At 42.5% G+C, this 24,706-nt stretch overlaps 1 protein-coding gene across 4 annotated transcripts in view; it reads right to left on the bottom strand.

Moving 5' to 3' along the window:
- SYTL2 (synaptotagmin like 2) overlaps positions 1–24,001 on the bottom strand; it is a 79,702-nt gene extending 55,701 nt beyond the window's left edge. For all 4 annotated transcript variants that reach the window (XM_067568795.1, XM_067568801.1, XM_067568809.1 and 1 more), the window contains exons 1-2: positions 23,978–24,001; positions 455–953 (exon numbers count right to left, since the gene is read on the bottom strand). In XM_067568795.1, the coding sequence (XP_067424896.1) occupies positions 455–555 (101 nt within the window). In that variant the 5' untranslated portion in view covers positions 556–953; positions 23,978–24,001. The remainder of the gene's footprint in view (positions 1–454; positions 954–23,977) is intronic.
- Between the last annotated feature and the right edge of the window lie 705 nt (positions 24,002–24,706).

Raw genomic sequence — 24,706 nt, 5'->3', positions numbered from 1 at the left:
TTAATTCCCCATCCCATTTTTGGGGAACCGTTATCATAACTCCCAAACGGACTAGGATGGTCAATATAGTTGGTATATGAGCACCCTTCTATCTCAAAGGAAACGAAGGGCTGATTTACACTGGGGATTTCAACCATAGATGTAGTTACCCGTCTAAGTAACACTTCAAAGTCACTATAAAGCTTCTATTTGCATTAGCACCGCTCACTTCTGCTTGAAACCAGGAGATGTGTCCATGCAAATTGTGGCCTATAGCAACGCTGTCTGCCTACACTGGGGGCTTGCGCTGATGCAACTACACCTATGGCAGTAGCCACAGGATCCCCCCAGTGTAGAAGAGACCTAAGAAACAACTTCCCATTCAACCTTCTGCTCATCCCTCCTTGTAAGCACATAGATGCCTTCTGCACCAGCCAAAAATTCTGTGTGGGTTAGGATCATTTTAGTCTCTTACCTGACTCTCTCCTCTTCATTTCTCTTTAGTTCTGCATCCCGTTGGAGCACTTTCATTATTGCCTCTTGTTCCTCCTCCGTTAGGAAGCTTAGGTCAATCATCTTGTTAATGGATTTAAAAGAAGCCTGGAGAATCCTAAAAAGTCCTGCTGGGGATTGGCCTTGGAGTCAAGGTTAAAGGTGCAAAAAAAAAAAAAAAAAAAAAAAAAAAAAAAAAACGATAGAAACTTCAATCTGTGAGAGTCACGAAGCACTCCAGCCGTTAGGATTGGGCTACAGTGAATGGGATAAAAAGCCCTGAATTTTGTTTTCTTGTAGGAAAAAGTGTACACACTTCTCTGGGTAAGAGGCTTTCACAATGGAGTGCTGCATTCCTGACTGTTCAGATCACATGCACGTTGTGGAGGTGCCAGTCTCCCAGCTCTGCTTTGTATAGTAACAGTTCATTGACCAAGCATATGCCGTTAATCCAATGTGGAGGAGCAGTTGTCAGATATCACCTACAAAAGAGACAAGGAAGAATAAGCTCTAGCATTATGAAGCAGGGGAGCAGTCTTTTTATTTAAAAAAGATTTTTAAAAAAAAGCTCATTACAAGATTTCCAGTATGACAAAAAACACTTTGCAAAACAAAGTGGTCACTTCAAGTCAAACCTGTTTTGCAAGCTCATAACAAAATGCTCATTAATACATATTCCTGACCAATGCCATGACTTACACTTTGGAAGAGGGGGAATATAGTTCCACCTGGATGTTAAGTTGTCAAAATCAGAGGAGGACTAAAAATAAAATGATTTAAGGAAACAAATCACACCCACAACACTGCTGCTGACATCAGTGCATGGTGCTGTGGTTAATTTCCAGTGAAGTAGAAGTCAGGGATTGGGCATCAGAAATACTGTCCAGTTTCAAAATTCCTATGTAACCTTGGGCAAGTCAGTTAACTTTTCTATGCCTCAGTTTCTCCCATGTAAAATAAGGATATGTACTAGGTGATCTGAGTAGTCATTCACTGATGTTTACAAAGACCCTCAGACAATACAATACATGTGGGTAAGTTGGGCAGACAGACAGTATTGCCACCTCCAAGCTTTAAAAAATTGTGAGTCAGGTGCCCAATAATCAGGAGGTTATTTTAAATATATATATTTAAGGGATTATTTTTATTTACTTTCTGGTTTTTGAACCTCAGATAAAAATATGATCCAAGTGTAAGTCCTTCTCTGCAGCCACGAGATCTTAAAAAAAACAAAAAACAAAAAAAAACCACACACACAAAAACATAACACTTTTGTTTTTAAAGTCCAGGAGAGTGTGAGGCTTTAAGAAAGAGACATCAAATATCACAATACTCATGATGAAATTCTGAGAGTTGGCAACACCACGTTTATTCTTTTTATTATTTGTATTGTGATAGCATCAGGGAGCTGCTGTCATTGTACAGTGCTTACCACAACAGATCAAACACAGAAGAAGACTGTCATTGGAGGCTACGTAGCAGAGGATACTCCAAGACATTACCATGGTCACAGACAGTTTGCTCCCATCTACACTAAAACTTTTAGACATATCTTTCTGTTGTGTTTATATAGCACCAAGCACAATGTACATGAGCACCGGCCCATGACAGGGGCTCTGAGGTGCTACCACAATACAAATAATAATAAATGTTATAACCAGGTCAAAGGACCATTGTGTCATAACAGGGTCCCCAGATACAGCTGCAGGACAGATGGATCTTACCACCTCGATAGCCCTATCTTTAAAATGAAACTCCTGCTACTTATCTACCTCACAGAGATGTGATGTTAATTGGCTAACACTTGTATGGTGCTTTGCAGATGTGAAGTGCTATATAAGTGCCAAGTATTAAGAGCTGGCGTGAGAGTTAGCGTGTTCCAACAAGGATGACCACATGGGAAGCTGGGAACTTAACACGTCTGTCAAAACTATTGCTGTCTCAGCTAAATCTGGGAAGCTGACTTGATAAGTCTGCCATTTAATACCTATATCACACCCAATGGCTTTAATGAGAGTTTGGCCCGAACAATAGGATCAGGTCTCGGGTTTGCCAAACCTAAATTCCTTACAGTAAATACCTTCTACTGCTCATCTACGTGTCATAGATCATATACTGTTAGTGACTCTTCCCCTTGAGCTCAAGTGGTAGCAGCCTGTGTTTCCAGAGCAGGGGCATCTGAGTCCTATTCCTTCTGCCAGGATGGAGTGTTTAATACCATGGTGCATCAAGTCCTAGCTTGCCACAGATCTTTTACAATATAGTGCCACAATAAGAACTATTTTTATTATTAAAACTATTTAATCACATAAAATATGACCAAATTTAGGCACTGCCTGCCCCCTCTCCATTAGTAGAGAGAGTATATGGAATTAAAAAACATCAATCAAAAATATAAACACTGGAGCTGTCACACATCTCATTATGTGGAATCGGTGGTGGATGGTTCTGCAAGGGTACATCATTTTATTCCTGTTAACTTGCATCCATTAGCATAGTTGGAAGTCTTGCATACTGATTTGTTTCTATTCTCTTCAACCAGGCTCCAGCCCCTAGGCTAGAGAGAGCCAGAACAGAGGTCTAAATGGAGAATGGCTTACTTGCAGGACAATTCCTGACTCAAGGCTAAAACTGGCCGGACACACAACTCAGGAAGGAATGAAGAGGAAGGGCAAAAAAGAAGTCACTGGCAGAGAGCCTAGTCCACAGCTACAACTGGTCATACTAGTATGAAATGTGGTTAAAGATGGGAAAATAAACAACTGGAAGCCCAATGAAAACCTCAGATTACCCAGACAGGAGTCTCAACCTATTGGGAAATAGGAAGTGAACTGGCTTCCTCCCTTGGGATAGCTATCTTTATTAGAGGGCTGTCGGAACAACATTCGGGAGTTTTTGCCTGCCCCATCTCCTCACACTTAGATACAAACATTCGGTAGGCGGAATCTCCACATCTGTGATGGTATAATTAGACCAGTCATGTGACTTATCACCAAGTTTGCTCACTTTGACAATCTAATCTAGAAAGGCTGAAACAGGAGATTAAAGCAAGATAACCATGTTGACATTACACAACAGGAAAAGTTTAGTTCAACAGATAACAGTCCTTACTATTATAGGCGAAAGACACTCTCAGCCAAGCTAATGCTTGCCTGTGTTTCAGAAAGTGACATCATTGGATACCATCCTTATCTTCTATAATGAGTTTTATATCAACTTTCTCCATTTACAACTTTTCTGAGCAGCCAGCACTAAAAAACAGCCTAAAAATCAGGGGTCGGGGGGAAGAGGAGAAAGACGGGGAGAGAGAAATCAGTCTTTTAATGCCCCCAGGAATAAAGTTCGGAAATCGGAATTTGGCCATCATCTCTGTTGGCAATGCACTGGTAAAAGAATGTCCAATTCAATCATCCAGGACAGCAAATGATTTTGCAGTACTAAATAGACTAAAAACCTGTCTCTCCACACAAAAACCCACTCCAAACATACACTACTGAAGCAAGCAGGTGGAGACCCAGTCTAAATTCTTTGAATGCCAGGAGGAAGATAGTGCCATTTTTTCCAGGGTTTTTTTTCCATTTTTTTCTTCATTTTTCTAACCGTAATTCCACTGTAAACCCAGTGGACAGTCTACAGGATCTTATGGCAGCCATTTATGGCCCCTCTATGTTCTGGTTAAGAAAATCTGACTTAGACACTTTTAAAATAATCATCTGGGTCTCCCTTCTCTAAGGGGGATTCTGGGTCACAGATACTTTCTGTATCTCCATCTACAGCTCTCAGCACACACAGTATTTATAGTCCAGTTCAAATTGTTCCTTCCAAGTGATAGGAGGAAAGAATCATCATCTAGTTTATAAACAAGCATGGTTGTCATCAGCTTTGACTGTCACATGTGAAGCATCTCTATCATAATATACCAAGTCTCAGTCAGCATCTTTAGTGTTAACATCCAAGGCCCCTTGACTTAATTGCAGATGCACAACTGCCAACACAGAGTAAATTATGTTGTCATCATAAATCCCAGACAGCTCTGAACTGGAATTATCAGGTAATTTTTTACTCGCCTCAGGCCAAGCGTTTAGAAGGCTGTTGTAGAAAGATATGTTGCCATAAAAGGCCATTCTAGCAGAAATATAAGAGGAAACACTGAAAGGAGTTTTGTGTTAACTCTTAATTTCATTTCAAGGATTTAAATGTAAGAAGATGAGCAGAGAGCACTTTAACTAAACAGGCTGGACTTCTCCATCCATTTTCCCTGAGTTAGTTAAAATTGTAGAAACTAGACCCTCAACTCTCCCCATTAAAATAGCAATTTTGCAAGGCCTGAATCTTACACAGCCCAGCTGAACAGCCAGAGTGCAGACCTGGCTCACAGCTCTGCAGTTACAGTCTCAGAGCCCTATCATTCCACTTTCCTTCAGACTTCCTCTTCTACAGGTCACTACAGTACTACCAAGTAACAGTGAGCTCCTGTTAAAACCAAAACACACCCACAAAGACAAAAGGTCACCACACATGGAAAGATGCCACACGCTCTTCCTTCAGGAATGTGGAAATAAGGCTCCAGGACTGATTATTAAATGCACCAAAATAGTTGCAGTATAATTATGTGTGCTTTTGCTGCTTGCATTAATTAGACCAGCTGATCCTCCTCCAAACAGCTGAGAAGAAAAGTGTTCAAAAGAATGCTGCTCAGCTGAAACATGAACCACAACCTGCATTCAGTCTTACCTGATATTTTGTTTACTTTGGACCTACTTCCATTCAAGTCAATGGCAAAAGCCTGCCTGGGCTTAAATGGCACAGGATCAAACCCTTAGTGACTTAGCACTTGGCTTAGCAATCAGAAGTGTGATGCTTCACACAAGAAATGGGCATAGGAAAACATTCACAAAGTTGGATACCTGAGATCACTGAATAAGTAGTTGTAAGTAACCCAAGTTCTGAGTAATTTCTCTAAACATCTAAATGGTATAAACTCTGCATAACATTTGCCATGGTAGCAAGTCACTAGTTCAGTGGAGTAATGCTGATTACTAGCAACAATTAGATCCTAATACACAGGCAGTTTCTTAGTGTCAGCAAAGAACACGTGGCTGCATACACAGGAAAGGTTCTGAGCCCATTCAGTGCAACCTGGAACAAGACTGCAATCTGTTGCAGAAAATACCCCCAAACAACATTTAATACAGGAGCAAGAGGTTAAACTGTTGGCTTAGAGCAACGTCAAGTACCGTAATTTAAAGCAAGATTTCCAAAACTAGTCATATTTTGATGCATCTGTATTTCAAATCATGCAAAAATCAGGCTTTGACTAAAAAAATTAGTCTGCCGTGTTGTAAATTCTGAAAAAGGGATGCTTTCCAAAAAAACCAAACCCTCAGCTATTTAGAATTATTTAAGAGTTCTAGACTAATTTTTTAATTTTAATTCCCTGTCATATAAGTTTATTTCTGATTTCTGTTGAAAAGATTGACTCAAAAATGAAAAACCCAGCATTTAAGAGTCTTGTGCAAATGATAGGAACAAGTCATCCATGATGCAAAACTTGACATTTCCTTAAAAAAATGCAGGGCGCATCAGTGCAGGTACAGCTGTTGCATGCTATTCTTTTCTTCACTCCATATCTATAGTTCATGAACATCAAAAACAATACACATCACTGAAAGAGTAACACAGTTACATCAAGTGCTGGAGTTCTTGGCATCACACCAAGACCACTAATGGTGTGAAATATAGTTAGTTATACTGTACCATTTCTCAGGCCTAAGTATTCTAAGCATTTAGAATATTGTGTCCAGTTTTGGGCCCCCCACTACAAAAAGGATGTGGACAAGTTAGAGAGAGTGCAGCGGAGGGCAACAAAAATGATTAGGGGGCTGAAGCACAAGAATTGTGAGGAGAGGCTGAGTGAACTAGGCTTGTTTAGTCTGCAAAAGAGAAGAATGAGGGGGGATTTGATAGTGGCCTTTAGCTACCTGAAAGGGGTTTCCAGGGAGAATGGGGCTAGGCTGTTCTCGGTGGTGGCAGATGACAGAACAAGGAGCAACGGTCTCAAGTTGCAGGGCGGGAGGTCTAGGTTGGACATTAGGAAAAAGTTTTTCACTAGGAGGGTGGTGAAGCACTGGAATGGGTTACCTAGAGAGGTGGTGGAATCTCTATCTTTAGAGGTTTTTAAGCTGAGGCTTGACAAAGCCCTGGCTGGGATGATATAGCTGAAGTTAGTCCTGCTTTGAGCAGGGGGTTGGACTAGATGACCTCCTGAGGTCCCTTCCAACTCTAATCTTCTAGGATTCTATGTAACAGGTTCGAGAGGTTTCAAATGTAAATGAAACAGTTTCCTTGTTGTGACCTTATGATAATTCTTAAAAAGATATAAAGATGTACCACTTTTCGTATCTGTTCGTCATGCAGAATAGAGGAGGACTCAAACACTCCATATCAGGTTAAATGCAAGTAATGGCAGTTGACAGAGGTTCTGTATTATCTCCTATACATCTCTTCAGAAACTAGAAAATTGCTGTTACACTGAGAAACTGAGCAGCTCAATGTCGCCACCTCAAAATGGTGAGTCTCATTATATTTGGTGTTTTTTCTTACAACTCCAGTTTCTAGAGGCTTGTATGTGACAATCTCAGCTTCTATTAAAAAAAAGTTTCTAGCTCACATAGTTTCAGAGAAAAGCCTAAAGATATGCATCAGGTGTGATTTAAAAGCGCAGTAACACAAAATTAAATAAAGAGACCCCAGCATTTATTTTTTAAAGTTTGGCTTAAAAACCCATGAATCTCAATTTTGGGGAGGGAGGGCTAACTCGTGATTTTTGATTGCTTTGAGGTTGACAGCACTATGGACTGAGTTTTGGTTTTTTTTGTTTTTCAAAACTTAATTATGCCTTTTAGTTCATCGGTGGCTTTAACTGGCTCAGAACATCATAATCAAATCAGCCCAGTCAGAGGAGCCTTATAGACAAATTATATCCAGCCCCACTTCTTTCTTCAATTCAGACTTCAAGTGAAAATCCTGAATTCTGCTACCCACAGTTCCAAACCTTAAGAGGTGCAGTAACCCCACCCCACAATTTTAAATTTCCATATGCTGTGGGAGTGGGTGGGGAGGGGGAGAGTAGGGTTGGAGCAGTTACTACTGACAGATGCTTAGCTTGCCAATAGGACATAGTATGTTGCCTTGCACCCAAGTCAATCAGCCCTTCCCTGGGATGCAGGAACCTAGAAGCATCACTAAAGTGAGTTACATTGCAACATCATTTTTCAAATATTCCTCATGTGGTCAATCCAAGCTGCTAGAGTTTCCTTTGGGGAAAGCTGCCCTCCAGTCTAGGTCTTCAATAAAACAAGGAAGTTGGAAGCCAACCCTATACTTCCTGGCTGCCAGGTTTTTGGCAGGGATGCTGCTTCACAGAGCAGCATGAACAATCACAGGCCTGCGGATAAGTAGCTGATGTATGTGTGCACATTAAGTCCAGGGTGCACTCAGATAACAGGACCCCCTCAGGTTCTCTTGGTAAAATAGGGGTTGTATTTATGCATTCTCAAGTAAAATACTTACCTTTATGAACTATGTTTTCCTTAAATTCCATGAAATGCCAGTGCCAGTAACCAGGATGAGCTGGAAGCCAAATTTATTACGTTTAAGGGAACAGGGAGCCAGGGACGGATTGAGCAATAACAATTTGCATCTATGTAGCAACCTCTGTTGTCCTCTGCAAGAGTTAACCAAGTTTATCCTGACAACACGCACAAAAGGGAAATAGAATTATCCCTGTATTATAGACTAAGGAAGCCAAGGAAACAGTTAGACAATAAGTACTTCACAAAACTGAGTAATTATCAGCCGCCTGTGTTATGCAGGAGGTCAGATTAAATTATCTGTTCTGGCTTTAGAAGCAAAGACAATCACCCCTCATACTTCACAAACTCTGCATCTACAAACTGTAAGTATATAAAAATAGAGCCCAGCTATTCTTTTCTGCCTGCTTTTCTTTCCCGGAGAAACTTTTGTGCCACAGCCCCAGATAATCCAACTACAGTGACCAAATCTTAAAGAAAAAGAAATACAAGAAGTGCACATCGGTAGAGCCTTGCAAATCCGCAGATATCTGCGGACCATTTTTTTTTTTTTTTTTGCAGATGGTGGATCGGATGTAGATCCACATTTTTGTATCCACAGAGAGCTCTACACATAGATCGGAACCAATCCAGCCGTTGCTATGCCGCGCATGCACGAGCAGTTATCGGAATGTTCACATTCAGGGAGCGTGAACAAGGTCAGGAAGAGCAACTCTTGCCTGGGCCAAAGGGTGAGGGAGCGGAGCTCCGGCTGGCCGGGTCAGGGAAAAGTGAGCTGCTCTCAGAGCTGGGGAGAGGGAAGAGTGAGCTGCTCCCTGGGGCCTTTGAGGGAGAAGGGGAGGGGGGGGGGGCACAGAATGCGTGCCTCCAAAAGGGGTCAAATTTAAATTCCTGTACACACCCTTTTGCATTATGATAAAATGCAAATGCAGTGCTAATACACCCTGAGTACTATCAGTGCCTTAGGTTATCTTGCAGCATGTTGATCACCAAACACATATGTTTAATCTAGGGGAGCTGAAGAATTTACGTAGCTGGCATTTATTCCCTGCTTCCCCCACCTAGTGATCTTTGCATAACTTACTCGATATTGATTTTTGGGCCAAAAAATGAAATAAGTATATCAAAATATTTCATTCAGATTTAGAACGTCCTATGTCAAAAAATTCCCCACACTCAAAACGTGTACCTTTTCCTGCAATTATACCCAACAGAGGTCAGTTCACAATGGCCACAATGGAGAAAAGTGTTAAAAGCTCAGCTACAGGCCTGCTTAGTCAGAAGTAGAGAAGTACAGATGTTCTAGACAAGGCTTAGCAATATAGTGACACAGCAATCTTCAACTTGCTAGAACAGAAAGCTACTGGTAAAACTGAGTGAATAAAGGATGCTGTGTTTCTGTGGAAGTTTAAAAAAATTCATTTCAGGTCAAATGAAACTTCATTTTGACATTGCTGAATTTTTTTAAATAAAAGTAAATTTTGAAATGAAGAGTCATTTCAACTGAAAAAACAAAATTTTTGTTTAAAAATGTGGAAATTAAACTTTTTTGGGGGAAGGCAAAAGGGGTCTGAAGTAAACAACTGATGACTCCAAATCCTTATTTTTGGATGAAAGAAAGTTTTGGTCAAAAAATTTTACCCTGCTCTAATTATTGGCCTGATGTGGTGGGATTTTTCAAGAACACCCAGTCAGTCAGTGGCGGTTACGCCAGTATTGAAAGTGGAACTAGGCCAGTGGCTGGCGGCTTTCAAAAATTCCACTCAAACTCCTCTTTAATATCACGTACTTTCTGACGCATACTGACTGGTCCATAGCTGCTGAAACTAGAGGCTTTAGAAGTGCTCCCATGCTCCCAGCTCGAAGTGGTTTCCATTATATACAAGGTTTACAGTTTGGTTCACTGGCTCTCAGCACCCCCACTATAAAAATTTTCCAGCTCCCCTGGACTTCTCTGCATTCTGCTCTACTATTGTTCTGTAAGATGAAAGTGTTCATCACGTTGAGAGTTGACAGGCAAACCTATGCTGCTTTGTGTAAAGCAAAGTGCTCTAAATTGGAGGGCAAAAAGTTAACTACTAAAACCGTCAAAATGACAAGATATCAACTGAAAACTAAAAGAGGATACGAGCAAGGCATTTTGATCTAATTCCTCTGCTAAAGTTATGGCAAGGTGCCATTTCTCTTACTACAGTTTAGACATTACTTGGCAGAAGAACAGAGCCAACGCTAGGCATAAACAGATTAAGCAATTGCTTAGGGCCTTGAGCAGTTCAAGGTGGCCCCCATTAGCTTTTTATTATGTGTGGGGGGGAGGAGTGGGGAGGGAGGGAACAGAAGGGAAAGAATATTCCTGCTTAGGGTCTGTCCAAGAATGTCACTCCCCATACCCATTTAAGAGTATATTATCATTAAGCTACTGGGTTTAGGGAAGTGATTTATGAGCCTGTCCACTGCAAAAAAACAATCAACAAACTAGAAGAAAGGCCATTATAGTTATACATTTCCCTGTAACCATTCTTTGGCACAGACTCTCTTCTTAGACATGCACAGATAATTGTTAACAAGGTAGTGGAAACTTAGGTCAAAGCTAGCATCTCAACAATGAGTAAAGTAATTCTTCTTAGATGTATCTGTTAGACAACTGGTGATGAGAAGCAATATGTTAAGTCCCAGAACATGAGATAGCAGAGCCCTGCTAGTTTCTAATAATTCAGTTTACTAAAGGCAATTTAAAAATACAGCAATATTGCATCACAAGACATTATTTTTATAATTATGATACTTTATAGATCTTAGGCCTTCATCGCATAGACCAGTGTTCTTCACTGGAAGGCCTGGGAGCCAGTTGCAGATCCCATTGACCCTAAGTACGGCTCCCTGACTAATTGTTTATATTCCAATTTATTTTATTTTTAACATTAGAATATGTACCGAGCCTATCAAAGTCCACCTTCTTTACATGTCACATTGACCACATGGTATGATGTGCGCCAATAAGTACATCCGTTGTATAACTGTGATATTACCATAGCAACCAATGTGTTCATTTAGTAGTTGATGTGGCTCTCACATTGAAGGTTTTTTGCCAAAGTGGCCCCCATTTGAAAAATACTGACTATCATAGACAGTGAGAACATGTGAGAAATGTTATGCACACGTAACCCCATTTATTTCAGTAAGACTACTTGTATGTGTAACATTTAGTACATATGCAGCCATTGCAAGATTTAGGAAGCAGATCCTCAAAGAGTACAAATTGTCATAGATTCATTGCAGTCAGTGAAGCAACCACCCTTGGTGCCCATGTCATCACGTCTATGAGAGCTTTGCTGTGAATTTCAGAGTGGCGAGTACTTCACTTCTAGTAATCCAGGATCCTACTACAGCTCTCTGGCACCAAATATTTGCAAAGTGTGGCAAGACTGATGTATGTATGGGAATTGTCAGATGTCTGAGACCAAGCAAATTTCTACTGTAAATATTTAAATTCAGTCTTTACCTACTCTATTCATATTGCCCATCCCCACCTCCCCCAAAAAAGTAGTTCAGCTGTGTGTAATTATGAACCCTGTTCCCATGCGAAAGTATTTTATAGATTTTTTTTTATTTGAAGTAATAAATGTGCACTTTATAAATCTAAGTATATAGAAAACTAGTTAATCCCAGATTTGGGGTAGCTTCAAGATACTTTAAAACTACAGGTTTATAAATAAAAACAGATCTTTTTAGTAACTGCATTACCCAAAACTATTCCAATTAGGGACTGTGCCAGGACTATGTCCACTTTCAAAGATCAGTTACATTTCAAGATATGGGCAGTAATCGGGCCTTTCCTTGGCAACTGTATTAACAGCTATACTGCTTTGATATTGTATTCAAGGAGGGTCCATGTTTGTTTTTAAGGAAAGTCTGCTTCTTACTTCTCTGGATTAAATTCTTAACCCCCTGATTTTAGCTACAATATCCAAACTGTGCAATACAGTTTGTTCAAGATAGTCTTCATAGGTATAGTGGACATAATTGCAGTAACTGCAAATATGGGGATACCTGTACCTCTCCCTGAGGACACCAGATAAAAGGTAAAATAGGAACAGCTGAACTAGTTGACACGAAACAATCAGCATGAAACTTCACGAGTCAAAGAATATTAGAGAGAAGTGGGGAAATCAGGTAACTGGGCTTTTTAAAGAAATTATCTTAAGATTCCAGGCAAAAGCAGAATAGCTGAGACATCATGTAGAATATTCTTTTTAGATTTCTGGACTTTAGAAAAGTGATGAACAAGTTATGTCAAAAAAGCCTGTTCATGATATTTGCAGTCTAGTCTTTGTTCTGAGATTCAGTTTACTTATTATGGTAGACCACAATCAAGATGGGCCCCATTATACTAGGTGCTGTCAAAACACACACACACACACACAATTGGCAGTCCTTGCCCAAACTTTACTGAATTAACTAAGTATTTTAGAAGTTAATTGTATTAAAAATGCAAATGTGTGTGGATTACTGTGGGGCTGCATGTAACTTCTTTAAAGGGGGAGAACTGACTAATGTAAATCCTGGGAAGTGTTATGAGCTCCAAAGGACTAGTTGAAACAATATGAACTTTTAAAGGGAAGTGGGTTTCCCAGGAAATCTCTAGGGGGAGGTGTATGCAACTTAAAACCTCTGGTTATGCAAGAACTCAGCCTTCTGATGCTTCACCCTGAGTAGGGGACCTTTAATCTGCTGATCACCTGGTACTTGAGGACAGATCAAAGACCCAGACTGTATAAAGAAGTGACTCAGTTTCATGGGTGTGCTTGTTCTGAGCCAAGACCATTATCAACTTGTAACCACAGAAAAACCCATTGATGCAATTTGAAGAACTGTCACTTGCCAGAGCCCTTGTTGAGCTGAGGTGATCTCTGGTCAGCTGGTAGGCTTTTAATATGTTTTTGTCTGTAATGCTTCACCTGAAGAATACTCGTGCTTGCTTAGGAAAGTGCTGTGGGACAACTTAACTGTGGGCAATTATACTGTTTATAGCTTCTGAGGAAAGAAGGCAAAGCAGGCCTGCCGAGGCAGTCTGTCTTGCTGGGGAATTCATAGCGTAGGCAGGGAATTGTGCAGCCCAGAAAATACCCAGTCATGACCTGGAGAGACATGTCTCTGCCCATGAGAGGTGATGGCTGGTGAGCCAGAAACGTGAGAGTGTGTAAATTTGCAGTGCAATATTAAAAAAAAAAAGTAATAATTATACAGAATTCTATGCCATAAATAGGAGATACAAGAGATGTGAGTTTAATAAAGACAACTATGGATAAAAACAAACCAAGCAATGATCTAGAGAGTATCACAACTGCTCACCAGATGCCACAGTAAAACATACTGTAGGAGCAGAATCACTGTTAAAGACATGGTTTAGCAGTGCTTATGTGCTTGCACAAACATTTGTCTGCTAAACCACAAAGGAGCTGTGTGAACTATTAGACACAAGATACTAGTCTGGGAAATTCATTTGCATAAAGACCCCAAGCTGGGTGGATAACGCACGATGTTCTGAAGAGCTACTGCTTCACTCTAAAGTTCTCGGTCCTTTCCTAAGAAAGTTGGTTAGCATAGATTTTCTAATTTTATATTTCAATGTAGGTTCTTATGCCATCCTTATCACCACAAGATCCGAGTACATTCCAGTTGTGCATTAAGTGATTCAACCAACATTGTTAGATGCAGGTTGTTCCATCTCCTCCTTTTCTTATGGGAGAGTTGTGTGTATGCTGCAGTGTAGTGTTTTGGTTTGATTTGGTTAGTGGGTTTGGGTTTGTGTGTGTGTACTTGCTCTGTATTAAAGAAGGCAGGTTGAAGAAACACACCTTGGAACAGAAGGTGGTAAGGATTGAGGGTTCTTGGTTTCTGAGGGAGTTCATTCCACAGTCATAGACCCGTCACTGAGAAAGTTCTGTCTCCTCCACAAACATTTCCCAAGGAGTGGAATTGTCAGTCCCAACCTTCATCCCAAACCTTTAGGTGTTTTAGCTATCCTGGACCCAGGCTATTGACTGCATTGAAGATAGTAATTGAGACCTTGAACTTGACTTGATATTCTATGGGCAGCCAGTGTAAAGAATGGCAGACCTGTCTGATGCATTCCTGGTAGCTATAAAGTTTGTGAGGATTCATGCTGCAAGGTTCTCTACTAGCTGAAGTTTCCCAAGGGCTGATGGCTTCATGCTGAACCCTGATTCAATTTCCTATAGCACCAGCCATCACATAAGAGCCCGGAAATGGCCATAGAAAAGTTCTCAAAGCTAACAGATTGTTTAAGACCTGGCAAACAAGAATCCAGTTGGGAAAAGATTAAGGATTTGAGGGGCTATCAAAAAATCAAACAATGCCATTTTTGTGTTGTTTCAACTGCAGTTTCTTTGCATGTCATATATACACACACACTCCTACAGAATTAATTAATAGTTAAGTGCCTTTAAACAACAGCAAAAAGACTGCAAACTCCTGTTCACACACTACAAGCAGCCTCTGAGTTACCAGAGAAAGAGACAGGAAATCCAGAACTGAAGATAGGACACTCTACCCTACCTTCGCAGGTACAGCCTGGTGAGCGATGTTGTATCCACCGTGCTCTGTGCTTCCCTGACAGAGGGCCATACTCACTCCAAACAACAGGGTAGCCGCATCACAAAGGTTCAGTCTTCCATTGTCAGTTTCCTGTACTTCCCATCCCCCTTTTATCCCAGCATCTACGTCAGAGACAAACTTAACAAAACCCAATTTAAGACACCGCTGCCACCCTCCCCCCCCAATCTGTTTATTATATTAAAAAAAAAAGCATTGAGACACTTGTGAAAATTTCAAAGTGAGTTAGTTTCCTGACTGATGACATCTCCTGAGCCATTATGGTCCTTATCTGAAGCAAGTCTGCATTCAGGGCTGACCTTAGTGGTGCGTGACCACCATAAGCACCACAGACAGGGAGGGGAGGAAGGGTGCCAAGGCACAGCAGGGGGGCAGGGCAGGGCCGTGGCCTCGTGAGTCTGGGGGTCAACAGAAGCAGAGCGGGAGCAGGGTGTGCTGGGCGCTCCAGCAACCCCGTAACTCACCACAGGGAATGGAGCCCCCGGGCCACTGGCAAGCACATGCGGTTCTCCCCCTGCGGACTGGCCTGGCTGCTCCATCCAGGGGCTGTGCATGGCTGGTGCGGGGGGACAGTGTAGTGGGGGGCTGTGACAGCCATTCCATCAGGTACCTGGGGATGAAGTTAAGCACCAAGCCGGCCTCCCTTCCCCCCAGCCCTGGAGCTTGTATGCATCCCAGACACAGGGCTGTACTTCTGCCTGAGCTCCAACTGGCAGCAGCCCAGGCTCTTCCCCTTTCTTCCTCCCCTCCCTGCTCCAGACTCACTCTGAGCTTCATCTTCTCCTGCCTGGTGAGTCTGGGGACTGGGACCGGGACCAGACTGCAGCCCAGTGAGTCTGGGGGAAGAGGGGCCCCAATGGGACCTTGGGAGACAGACCAGACCCCCTTGTTCTGCTGGCACCTCAGGACCTGGGCTCACCCAGCCTCCATGGTGAGTGCCTCAGTGGGAGGGGAGTATGAGGACCCCATAATCTCTGGGGTGGGGTGTGCTTCACTGCAGGAGCCCCTTCCCAATTCAGTGTGTCTATGAGGCTAGTAGGGAGTCGGGGCATGGTGCCCTCACTGCTTTCCATCTCCATTCAGCGCCTCAGCCATGGTCCAGTTGTGATGGGGGTGTGGACGGGATTGAGCTGACTGCCCACGCCTGGGAGCGCTGGGGCACTGAGGGAAGCGTTGACAGCGCCAAAATACAAGTTCAACCAGGGCGTCATTTTCCCTACAGCCGACCCCGTCTGCATTCAGAGATATTTTAAAATACAAAGAGCACGCTTCCTGGTCTACTGTTTCAACACAGCTGCAAGGAGTAGATGTTAAATGCAGTTGTGACCCACTGGTACATGCATGCCATACATGCTGCCGAGCTGATCCACAGATGAGTTGTTGCAGCCGCTAGTTACAAAGCCTTGGTTCTTTAGCTCAAAATGTAGCAGATTGTGCTTTTAGGTCTGGAGGTTTCCAGCTCAGCCCCTGGTGTGTCGACCAAAGGAGAAGAGCAAAAGCTAGAGAGAGATATAAACCTGGGGTGTTTTACCCCTCATTTTTATAGTCCAGTCCCCCATGAAGTGGATTCTTCGACGGCAGAGGTCCCCAAAGTGTGTCACCTCATCACCGTTATCCTGCTGCTGGTTTTTAAACATATTTATTGCATCTTTAAAATATACTCTAAGCGCTTCCAGGAAGGGACTATGTCTAGCTATATACTTGTACAGCATATAACACAATAGAAGTCCCAGTCAGCATCAGGAACTGTGGTCACTACTGCAACATATTAAAGAAAAATAATACAGCATGTGGGCTGCTGGCCGGTTTCCCCAGCCCATGAAGGACTCACTGCCATGCCCATAATTTTTCGGACCCTTCCTCCAGGGCACCATTTTATTAATTCAGACAAAACCTCACAAAGTAACAAAGCTCACAACCCAGAGTAGGCTGCCAAGACACAGAGGCCTCTCACTCTATTCCCCTTTTTCTGCTCCAAAGCTAGTCACAGGAGCCAACCTCCCTCCTGCAGCCCCCTTTCAACTAAGCCCTTTCAGCCCTTAATAGGGAACATCTGAAGCCATCCCAGTGGGGTCTGATAGTGGAACTGGGCTGACCCTTAACCCATTATAATTCTGCCCAAGAAGAGGCCTGGATGGTACACCAGGCAAAGCTACTCCCAAGTCATCTGAAAAGGTTGCTACTGAACAACCAGTGTACAGGCTAGCTGCTAAGTCCATGTGAAAAATTTAGGTTGAAATGCAAAACACAGGAGAGAAAGTTCAACTCATTGAAGTTGATGTGACCCTCAGAGATGCCAGCCCTCATTTCCCAGTCTCTTCTCCCTTAGGTTGCCACCTATTTAAGCTTTTGTGGAAGGCCTTGTGACTATACTCCTTTCCCTCTAACAGCCTTCTAATACAGCTGGCCTGTTCTTCCCACCCTGGGCACTTAGCAGCAAGTCCACCATTGTTCCCCTCCTCCAACAGGGAGGCACTTCAGATGAGCAGAGCTGCCTGCTAACTCCATTCCTTCCCTTTTTCTGACCCCACCCCTCCCATCTTCAGAAGCAGGAGCATGAAATGCTCCTTCAGGCCTGCTTTGGCCAAACAGATAGTCCTTACCCAGTTCTATGGCCTGAGATTTGCCAGATTGGGTCAGTGGGTGGACTCGCCCATGCCTGGAAAAGCAAACCCCGATGAGCCCGATCGACCAGAATTCACACAGCCATGATCACTGACTCCACTATACTTACAGCCCCCCAATTAGAGACAACTCACTCATTTAGTTTAGGTTTCCCCTAGGAGTGCTGGAGTCTGCAGGAATGAGAACATATCAGTCTGAAAAAGGCCTTCCCAAAATTATAGGAACACAAATATGCATCTCTGACCAGCCTCTAATTTTTTCTGCCCTCTTATAATTTCAACAGGCAACTAAGCCTATAATTTTGTGCTTTTAATTTAAAAAAAAATTGCTTCCAGACTCTGGCAGCTACTGCCAGAGTTTAGCCTATGCAAATTACAGTCAAGTTATGAGGCTTCTAAAATATATCACTTTACAAAGTGGAAATGCTGACAGAAGTGCCTCCCCTCATCAGCTAATAAATGCACTGTAGGAGTCAGCTCTAGTAGTTAGTTACATGAGTCAAGAACAGCAACATGCAAAACAAAGAAAGCAGCTAGTTATCAAGAAATTTTCATCAGCAGCTACTGGGAAGTGAGACATTTCCTGCTTTTTTGTTTTCAATTTTAAAAGTGTTTTTTAATATAGTGGGAATTATTCAGCTTAAGTTTACATAGTCTCCAGGAGCCAGAGTAGAAAAATAAGCACATCCACAACATCTAAATATAGTGGAAACTTCTAATAAAAGGCTGTTTGTGTGCAGGTTTGACAATGTTACCCTCAGATACTATAGATATAGTGTTAAAGATGCCAGAAACATGTTTATATTAGGGTATTCACCAATGCTAACACCAGTTCTGCGGAACCAGTGCAGTTTCTTTCTAAAAGTTTCCTAGTTCAGATACAGGGTTGGAGGACAGTTTTGAAGACCTCTCTTGTTAGTGATAACTGCTGAACTACAAAAGATTATCAGTGTGGAACCCATTAGAAAGAAATGAAGATTCACTACAAAGACTTGTCCACATAAGGAAAAATTTTGCAGACTCCCCATCACTGCTAATGTAACCCCTAGTCTACCTATGTTGTGTCCTCCCCACCCCCATGTCTCCACAGAGGGTAACCCTATTATAGCCCAAAACTAGAGACCCTGGCTCTTCAGCTCAAACTGCAGAAATTCATGTTTCAGCTCTGGAGGTCTCTGGTTCAACCCCGGTTCAAAATGGCTGCTGTCAAACTACCTTCAGTTCAGCACCGCTGGTGGTGAATGAGATTCCCACTGTCCCTATCTACTATCTAACAAACCACAGATAAGGGGATGAGCTTGGGAGAATCAGTGGGGAAAGAAGACCCTGTTGAGCTTGATTATAGTCCTGCACAGAGAAGGGATGAGAGAGGTGTAGAATAAGTGGGAGGCCTTCAGGCTGCCGGTGAAAAACCACCATTGGTATTAGCAATATCAGAATCCCTAGTGTAGATGGGCTGCTGGCATGCAGCTTTAAACCTGCTGCAAGCAGAGTTAACTGACAGAGCTTAAAGCATTGGTGGCAGCAGCTGCCTTATCTATATGTGGGCTCACAACACAGCTGACACTCATGGAGCTGAGCCAATGTTAGCAATACTAGGAAATCGTTGCCAAGGTTTCTCTAGCAATTATAAGACTTAATAGTGAAGCTGTAAACATGCAGCCTGCAGCCCTCTCTAACAAGCATATCTTATATACGGAGATGCGCCACTGCAAGCCTATCGCTTTGATTCTTCATTGCTCTGCACCTGATGGTGTCATTTATACTCTTGCAAACTGAGTGCAAAACATCATATCAGAATGGTAGCATTTTATACCCACTTTGCACTGGTGGAAGTGACTGTTTGAAGGGCCCAATTCTCCCTTGCCTTGCACCTTAAATCTCAACACACAGCATTCAGCATAGGGACAGAGTGGTTTTGCTTGTGGCATAGTACTAAACTAAGATCATGCATTATGTTGCCAAAGGCTAGTGTGTCATTATCATACATGTTTAAATAGGTAGGAGGCACAGTATCCCTAGCCACATCATCCCTTCTTATCCCATTTTAGCTTTTTGTTATAGCCACTGCTTTTGTTACAGCAGCGCTATGCTGTCAGTAACTGATGACTACTCCATGCAAATAGCTCAGGGAGTGAACCAAGTTCTCTGTTCTTTCTTACGTGATGGCGCTGAGCAACTGAAAACCCCTCTTTAAATGCTTTTTGGGACAGAGTATTTATAAACATTTATAGGGAAAAAAATCAATGCATCATTTAGGCTTCTGGCAAGATCTCAGCGTTGCAAAGTTTGGGCATCCCTTTTATGACCTGTATAGCGTACAGGTAAATCTAGCCTTCAGTGCTAGTGCTTCAAACACACACTTACTCCAAACAGTAAGACTCTGCTTAGAACCAAGTTAGCTGCTGTGACTGGGTGCTGAAAGCACAAACAGGGTGATAAGTCTTCAAGATTCCAGAAGTGATATTGACAACAGTGGGGCAGGGACCGGAAACAGTTCCTCAAATTTAGATCATGAGTCAAATCAGCACTTCAGAACACACATAGTTTGCAACACAAAATACTGTGAGATGTAGGTCTCATCCTGTCTTGAGCAGAAATTGACCTTGGGTTTTCCAACAAAACAATTTGATAGTTCAGAAATTTAAAAAGTTAAATAGTACTCTCTCAGCCATTATCCTTTCGACGGAGAAACCAGCACTGATGTACATTTATGCTGCACACCTTCATGTTTGATATTTCACTAGCTAGCAGATTCATTCTGGTGCAAAAATTTAAAACAAGCTGCAACACCAATCTCCCTTAATTGTGATTTCAAATACTGAGAATAATGAAGTAAGTCCACTGTGAAAATGTCACTCTCAGCAACAGATTGCTTGAGTTTCACATGATGTTGCACAGTTCAGCAACCCAGATGTTTGCCTGAATTATGCTCTGCATGTTTCAGAGAGAATTAAATTATTTGAAACAGATGTTCAGTTTTAAAATCCACTTTTGAAGCAGATAAGCCATTTCCATTTAACAAGGTGGGGGAAACGGAGTGATAGAGTTGTAGACACTTTTTAAGTCTGTTTTTCTGATGCTGCAGGACTAAAACATTTATCTAACCCAATAGTTCACAAACTTTCTAATTTAGAACATCTAAAATTCAGACTACTTCGCACACCACCTTCAGAATTACAGTAAGTGTAGTTACAATGGATTCTTACTCTGATAAGCCAGCCTGCATACCACTGATTGTGGCCCACAAGCCATCAGGGGTACATGGTTTGAGAAACTCCCAATTTAATCTGAATTTACAAACATAAAGCCTAGTCCTGCTTCCAATAGCAGATCTTCCAAAGGCTTAAGTGACAACAATATTGAGTCCATAGTGTTTAAAATCTTTGTTCAATACAGGGTTGGGGATTTAGTTAGATTCCTTCCCCTGCAACAATATAAATTGAGTGGTTAGAGTAGGGAAAGGGAGTCAGCAGAGCGAAGGGCAAAACTTGAGATCTCATTGCATATTCTGTGCATGTTTACAGTATAACGAGTACAAGTTAGCTTAGAAGGGTTGGAAATATTCATTTCTGTAAAGTGCTTATGATCCTTTACTAAAATTCTATAAAAGCAGAGAAAATTTCTTCCAGCACTCTTCTTCTTTTTGCCATCCCACAGGCAATAAAATGGTTTCAAATTACAGACAAAGCAAACCATATACTTTCGATGAGGTGAGAATCCAGCAGAGCTAGTTGCTGTACCTGGGTGAAGCCTGATGACTCCCTACCACAGGAATGAAGTATTGAATAAGACTGCTAAAAACCAATGCCATCAGCCAATCCTCTGAATCACCAATAAACCAAGTAATTGGAAACTAACCTCAGCCCATTGCAGCAAAACCCGTGTCATGAGCTTGGCATGCAATGATGTCGAAACATCCTAACACCTGAAGACAGGATCTAGGAGCCTCATTAAATTGATTTGGTATTAAGCTAAAACTTTCCACCTTTATGTGCAACAGCTAGAAAATTTTGAGCATGAGAAAATTAACTACTGCCTTAGGAGCTGGATAGCAGGCAGCATCTGAATCGAAGACAGCCACCTAAGTACAGCATTTTTTTTATTACAACTGCTAATGATAGGTTTCATTCAGTAGAAGTCACCAGTGCCAGAGGGAAGTAAAATTAAACAATATAGAAGAAAACGTTTCTTCATTGAGTATTTAAGCATTTTTTTTACATTCCCCTTTAGATAATGGATGCTTATTGGGGCTTTATTTTAAGTCTTGTTTAAAATAATGTATTTGATACCTTTACAGAAGAAAGAAGTGTTCTGTTGAATATGGACAAGCCAGATTCCTTTTGATCATGAGCACAGGAAATTTGATAGAAGGCAGAAAACAATGAATTCCTTTGCCTTCATCCTATTTAGTTCTTGATTAATCTCCGTTACTAACTGTTGCAATTTGTATTCCACATTCTGTGCCATAGAAAAATTTTTGATCCTAAGTACTGACCTGGAACCATATTTGTATCTGATATTGGGAAACTGGCAGTCCTAAGCTGCAAGACAAAATTAATTTGTACAGAACACTGATCTGTCTGGTATCCTGTCACTGGCCAGGGTGAACATCTTATGCTTCAGAGGAAAGCAAGCCACTTTTTAGGGGACAATGAGAAGTATGACACCATTAGATCAAACGGTGCTGTTTGCCTGTGTCTCTGGACAACAAGAACAGAATAATCAATTCCATTCTATGATCAATTCCACTTTCAGATTATAAATGCTAATTAAGGACGCCAGAGGACTGTTTCCTTAACAACAGTTTCCAATAACATTGTCTAAATATTGATGGAAGTGTTTCTGTCAGCTTTTTTGGTTTTATAAAAGAAAGTAACTGAGCTTGTTACTTAGCTCTAAGGCTAGTATCCTTTTAAACCTCTGTTCTAGTTTCTCCCCCTTCTTTACAATGGGTATAATTCTTACCTACCCACTTCATGGGGTGCTACACAGTTTATAGGCACCAATCCTGCAGTGTGATCTGTGTTGACAGACCCTTTCAGCCACACACATCAGATTTCACCATCAGGCCAAAGTTTGTGAAGCACTCCGAAGACAAAAAGTGTGATATAGGAATAATTTAGCTCTTATTGTTTCAACTAAGGATTTAAGATTTTCCTTTCAGAAACTAATGACCCTTATGAAAGTCCTGTATAATTCAATACCATTCTATAGAAATTCAGTTCCATTCTATTTAAGTTCTTATACCATCATTACCACCGTAACAGCCAACCTCCTTCCAGTAGTGCAATAAGTGATAAGATTAGCTTCTAAAAATGTATAAAGCTTAAAAGAGAATGAAATCCTTTAAAGGAGGCTGGCTTCAAAATTCTATAGAATAGTAGTTCTCTATTAAGTTCTGGAAGACTTCTCTCACAGTGGAAAGCATATTTCAACTCCCAATTAGTTTTTGAGCTCGGTTTAAAGGGGAGTCAGTGTATATAATATCCGGAATTTATGTTTACTCTTGGTTAACAACCAGTTTGACAGAACACACACAAATAATTAATACAATAGCTACCTTATGCATTCAGACATTAAAGATATCTTCTGAGTCTATAGTGCCATAGACTAGGTAGGGTGGTTTTAGTGTCATTTTTATTATTGAGTCACTATGATAGCAAAATAAACCCTGTTTTCAGACTAGGATTATGGGTAATTTGAAGGAAGCCAGCCATAAGGAGCTCAACTCCCACAATCTGGACATTTTGACCATTAAACGCAAAGGCTCAGAGGTTGGTAGGTTGTTTCTGGACACGCTCAAGGTATCATAGCCAGAATACCAAACTCTTTTCACCTGGATCCCACAGAAAGATGCTGTCAGCCATAGAAGAGAACACTCACCTTTCCGAATACTTGAAATAACTCCTTCACAACACAGCAGTTGCCATGTTTCTTGCTAAATACTTTTGATAAAGTATATTAATTATTTCTAAACCCAGAACCTTAACTCCGTTTATATGCTATGTTAGTCTTTAATTTCTCCTGCCCAACAGGAGATTTGTTTCTTTGGCACATGCAGAAAACACAGCTTCAGAGTTCATTAGACAGATGTGAGGTTATAGTGAATGTAAATAGCCACAATAGTTCTTTTCACTATCTAAGCGTCTTACCACACCCCAGGTAATATTTAGCACCGGTGTAAGGTAATACTAGACACACAGGATACAGACATGGTTTTCTTTGTCTCTCCTCTGGCTGTATCAACTCTGCGTGAAGTGGAAACACAAACTTGCTGTCTGCAATGCTCAAAGGACAGCCCCAAACTGCCCTTTAAGCCCCAGCTGAATCGTGCACTTTCCATACAAACCCACTGGCTTCTGCAACCCCCTACCGGGCGATTTCAGGCGAGTGTAGCTCAGAAAGCTGGAGCCGGCTCTGGAAGATGAATGCAAGTCCTTCAGCTAAGTAGGAACTAGAGGGGCATGAACGAGGTTTAATAACCCACAGCTCCCTCCCTCCCTCCATCCCGTGCGCGCTGGCTCTGGACTCGCCCCCCAGCCAGAGCAGAGCAGCCGCTGCTCTCCGGACACCCGCTCGTTGCGCCCACGGGAGGAGCGACGGGGTTTTTCTGCCTCCTACGCGGCTCAGCCCTGCGTGGCTTTCACTCACCCGCTCGCTGGGTCTCTTCTCCCCGCAAACCGCAGGGCTCCTCGGCTGCCGCTCTCCGCCTGCGAGTCAGGGCGCCGCACCTATTTCCTGCCTGCTCGGGACAGGTTTGCAGAGGTGGCTCCTGGCACAAGGCGGGTCCCACCCAGCCAGCCCCGCAGGCCGGGACCTGTCCGCCTCTCCCGACCGCCCGCACGAGTCCAGGCAGGGGCGGCTGCCCAAAGAACACGCTACCACCGCCCAGCCCGCTGCTTCCCCGGCCGCGGCCGCTGCCTGGCTGAGCAAGCGGGGGAAAGGTGCGGGCGGCGCCCCGGGCAGGAGCCTGCTGGCGCTCCGCACCAATGGGAGAAGAGCGGCTCTCCAGGGCAGGGCAGGGCGGGGCGGTTCCCCTCTGCCGCTCCCTCGCTCCAGCCCTGCCCTGCGCTGGTCTCTGCTTGTCCTTAGCCCTCCTCCTGCCCTCCCCCCGACTCGCTCTCTGTGCCCGGGGAGACCCCAAACGCTCTGGTAAGGAGGGAGGCCCCCTTCTCTTCTCTCCTCTGGCAGCCCTATCAGGCATCCAGCTTCTGTAGCTAGAAGCCTGCTGGGGGAGATCCTGTGGAAGGAAGTCCTAGGGCTTTCTGCCTTCACCCGGCAAGGAATATTTTTTTTTTTTTTGTAATTGAAAACACCTGCCATTGGGTGCCAGGCTGTATAGTCCAAAAACAAGAAGTTAGCGTCTCAGATGCATCTTCA

This window comes from Emydura macquarii, unplaced genomic scaffold (genome assembly GCF_026122565.2).
Source record: "Emydura macquarii macquarii isolate MOO-44397 ecotype Brisbane River unplaced genomic scaffold, CSIRO-AGI_Emac_v2 contig_318, whole genome shotgun sequence".
Taxonomy (NCBI): Eukaryota; Metazoa; Chordata; order Testudines; family Chelidae; genus Emydura; species Emydura macquarii.
The sequence above is the reverse complement of the archived record's forward strand: the minus strand, read 5'-3'. Positions and strand labels throughout refer to the sequence as shown.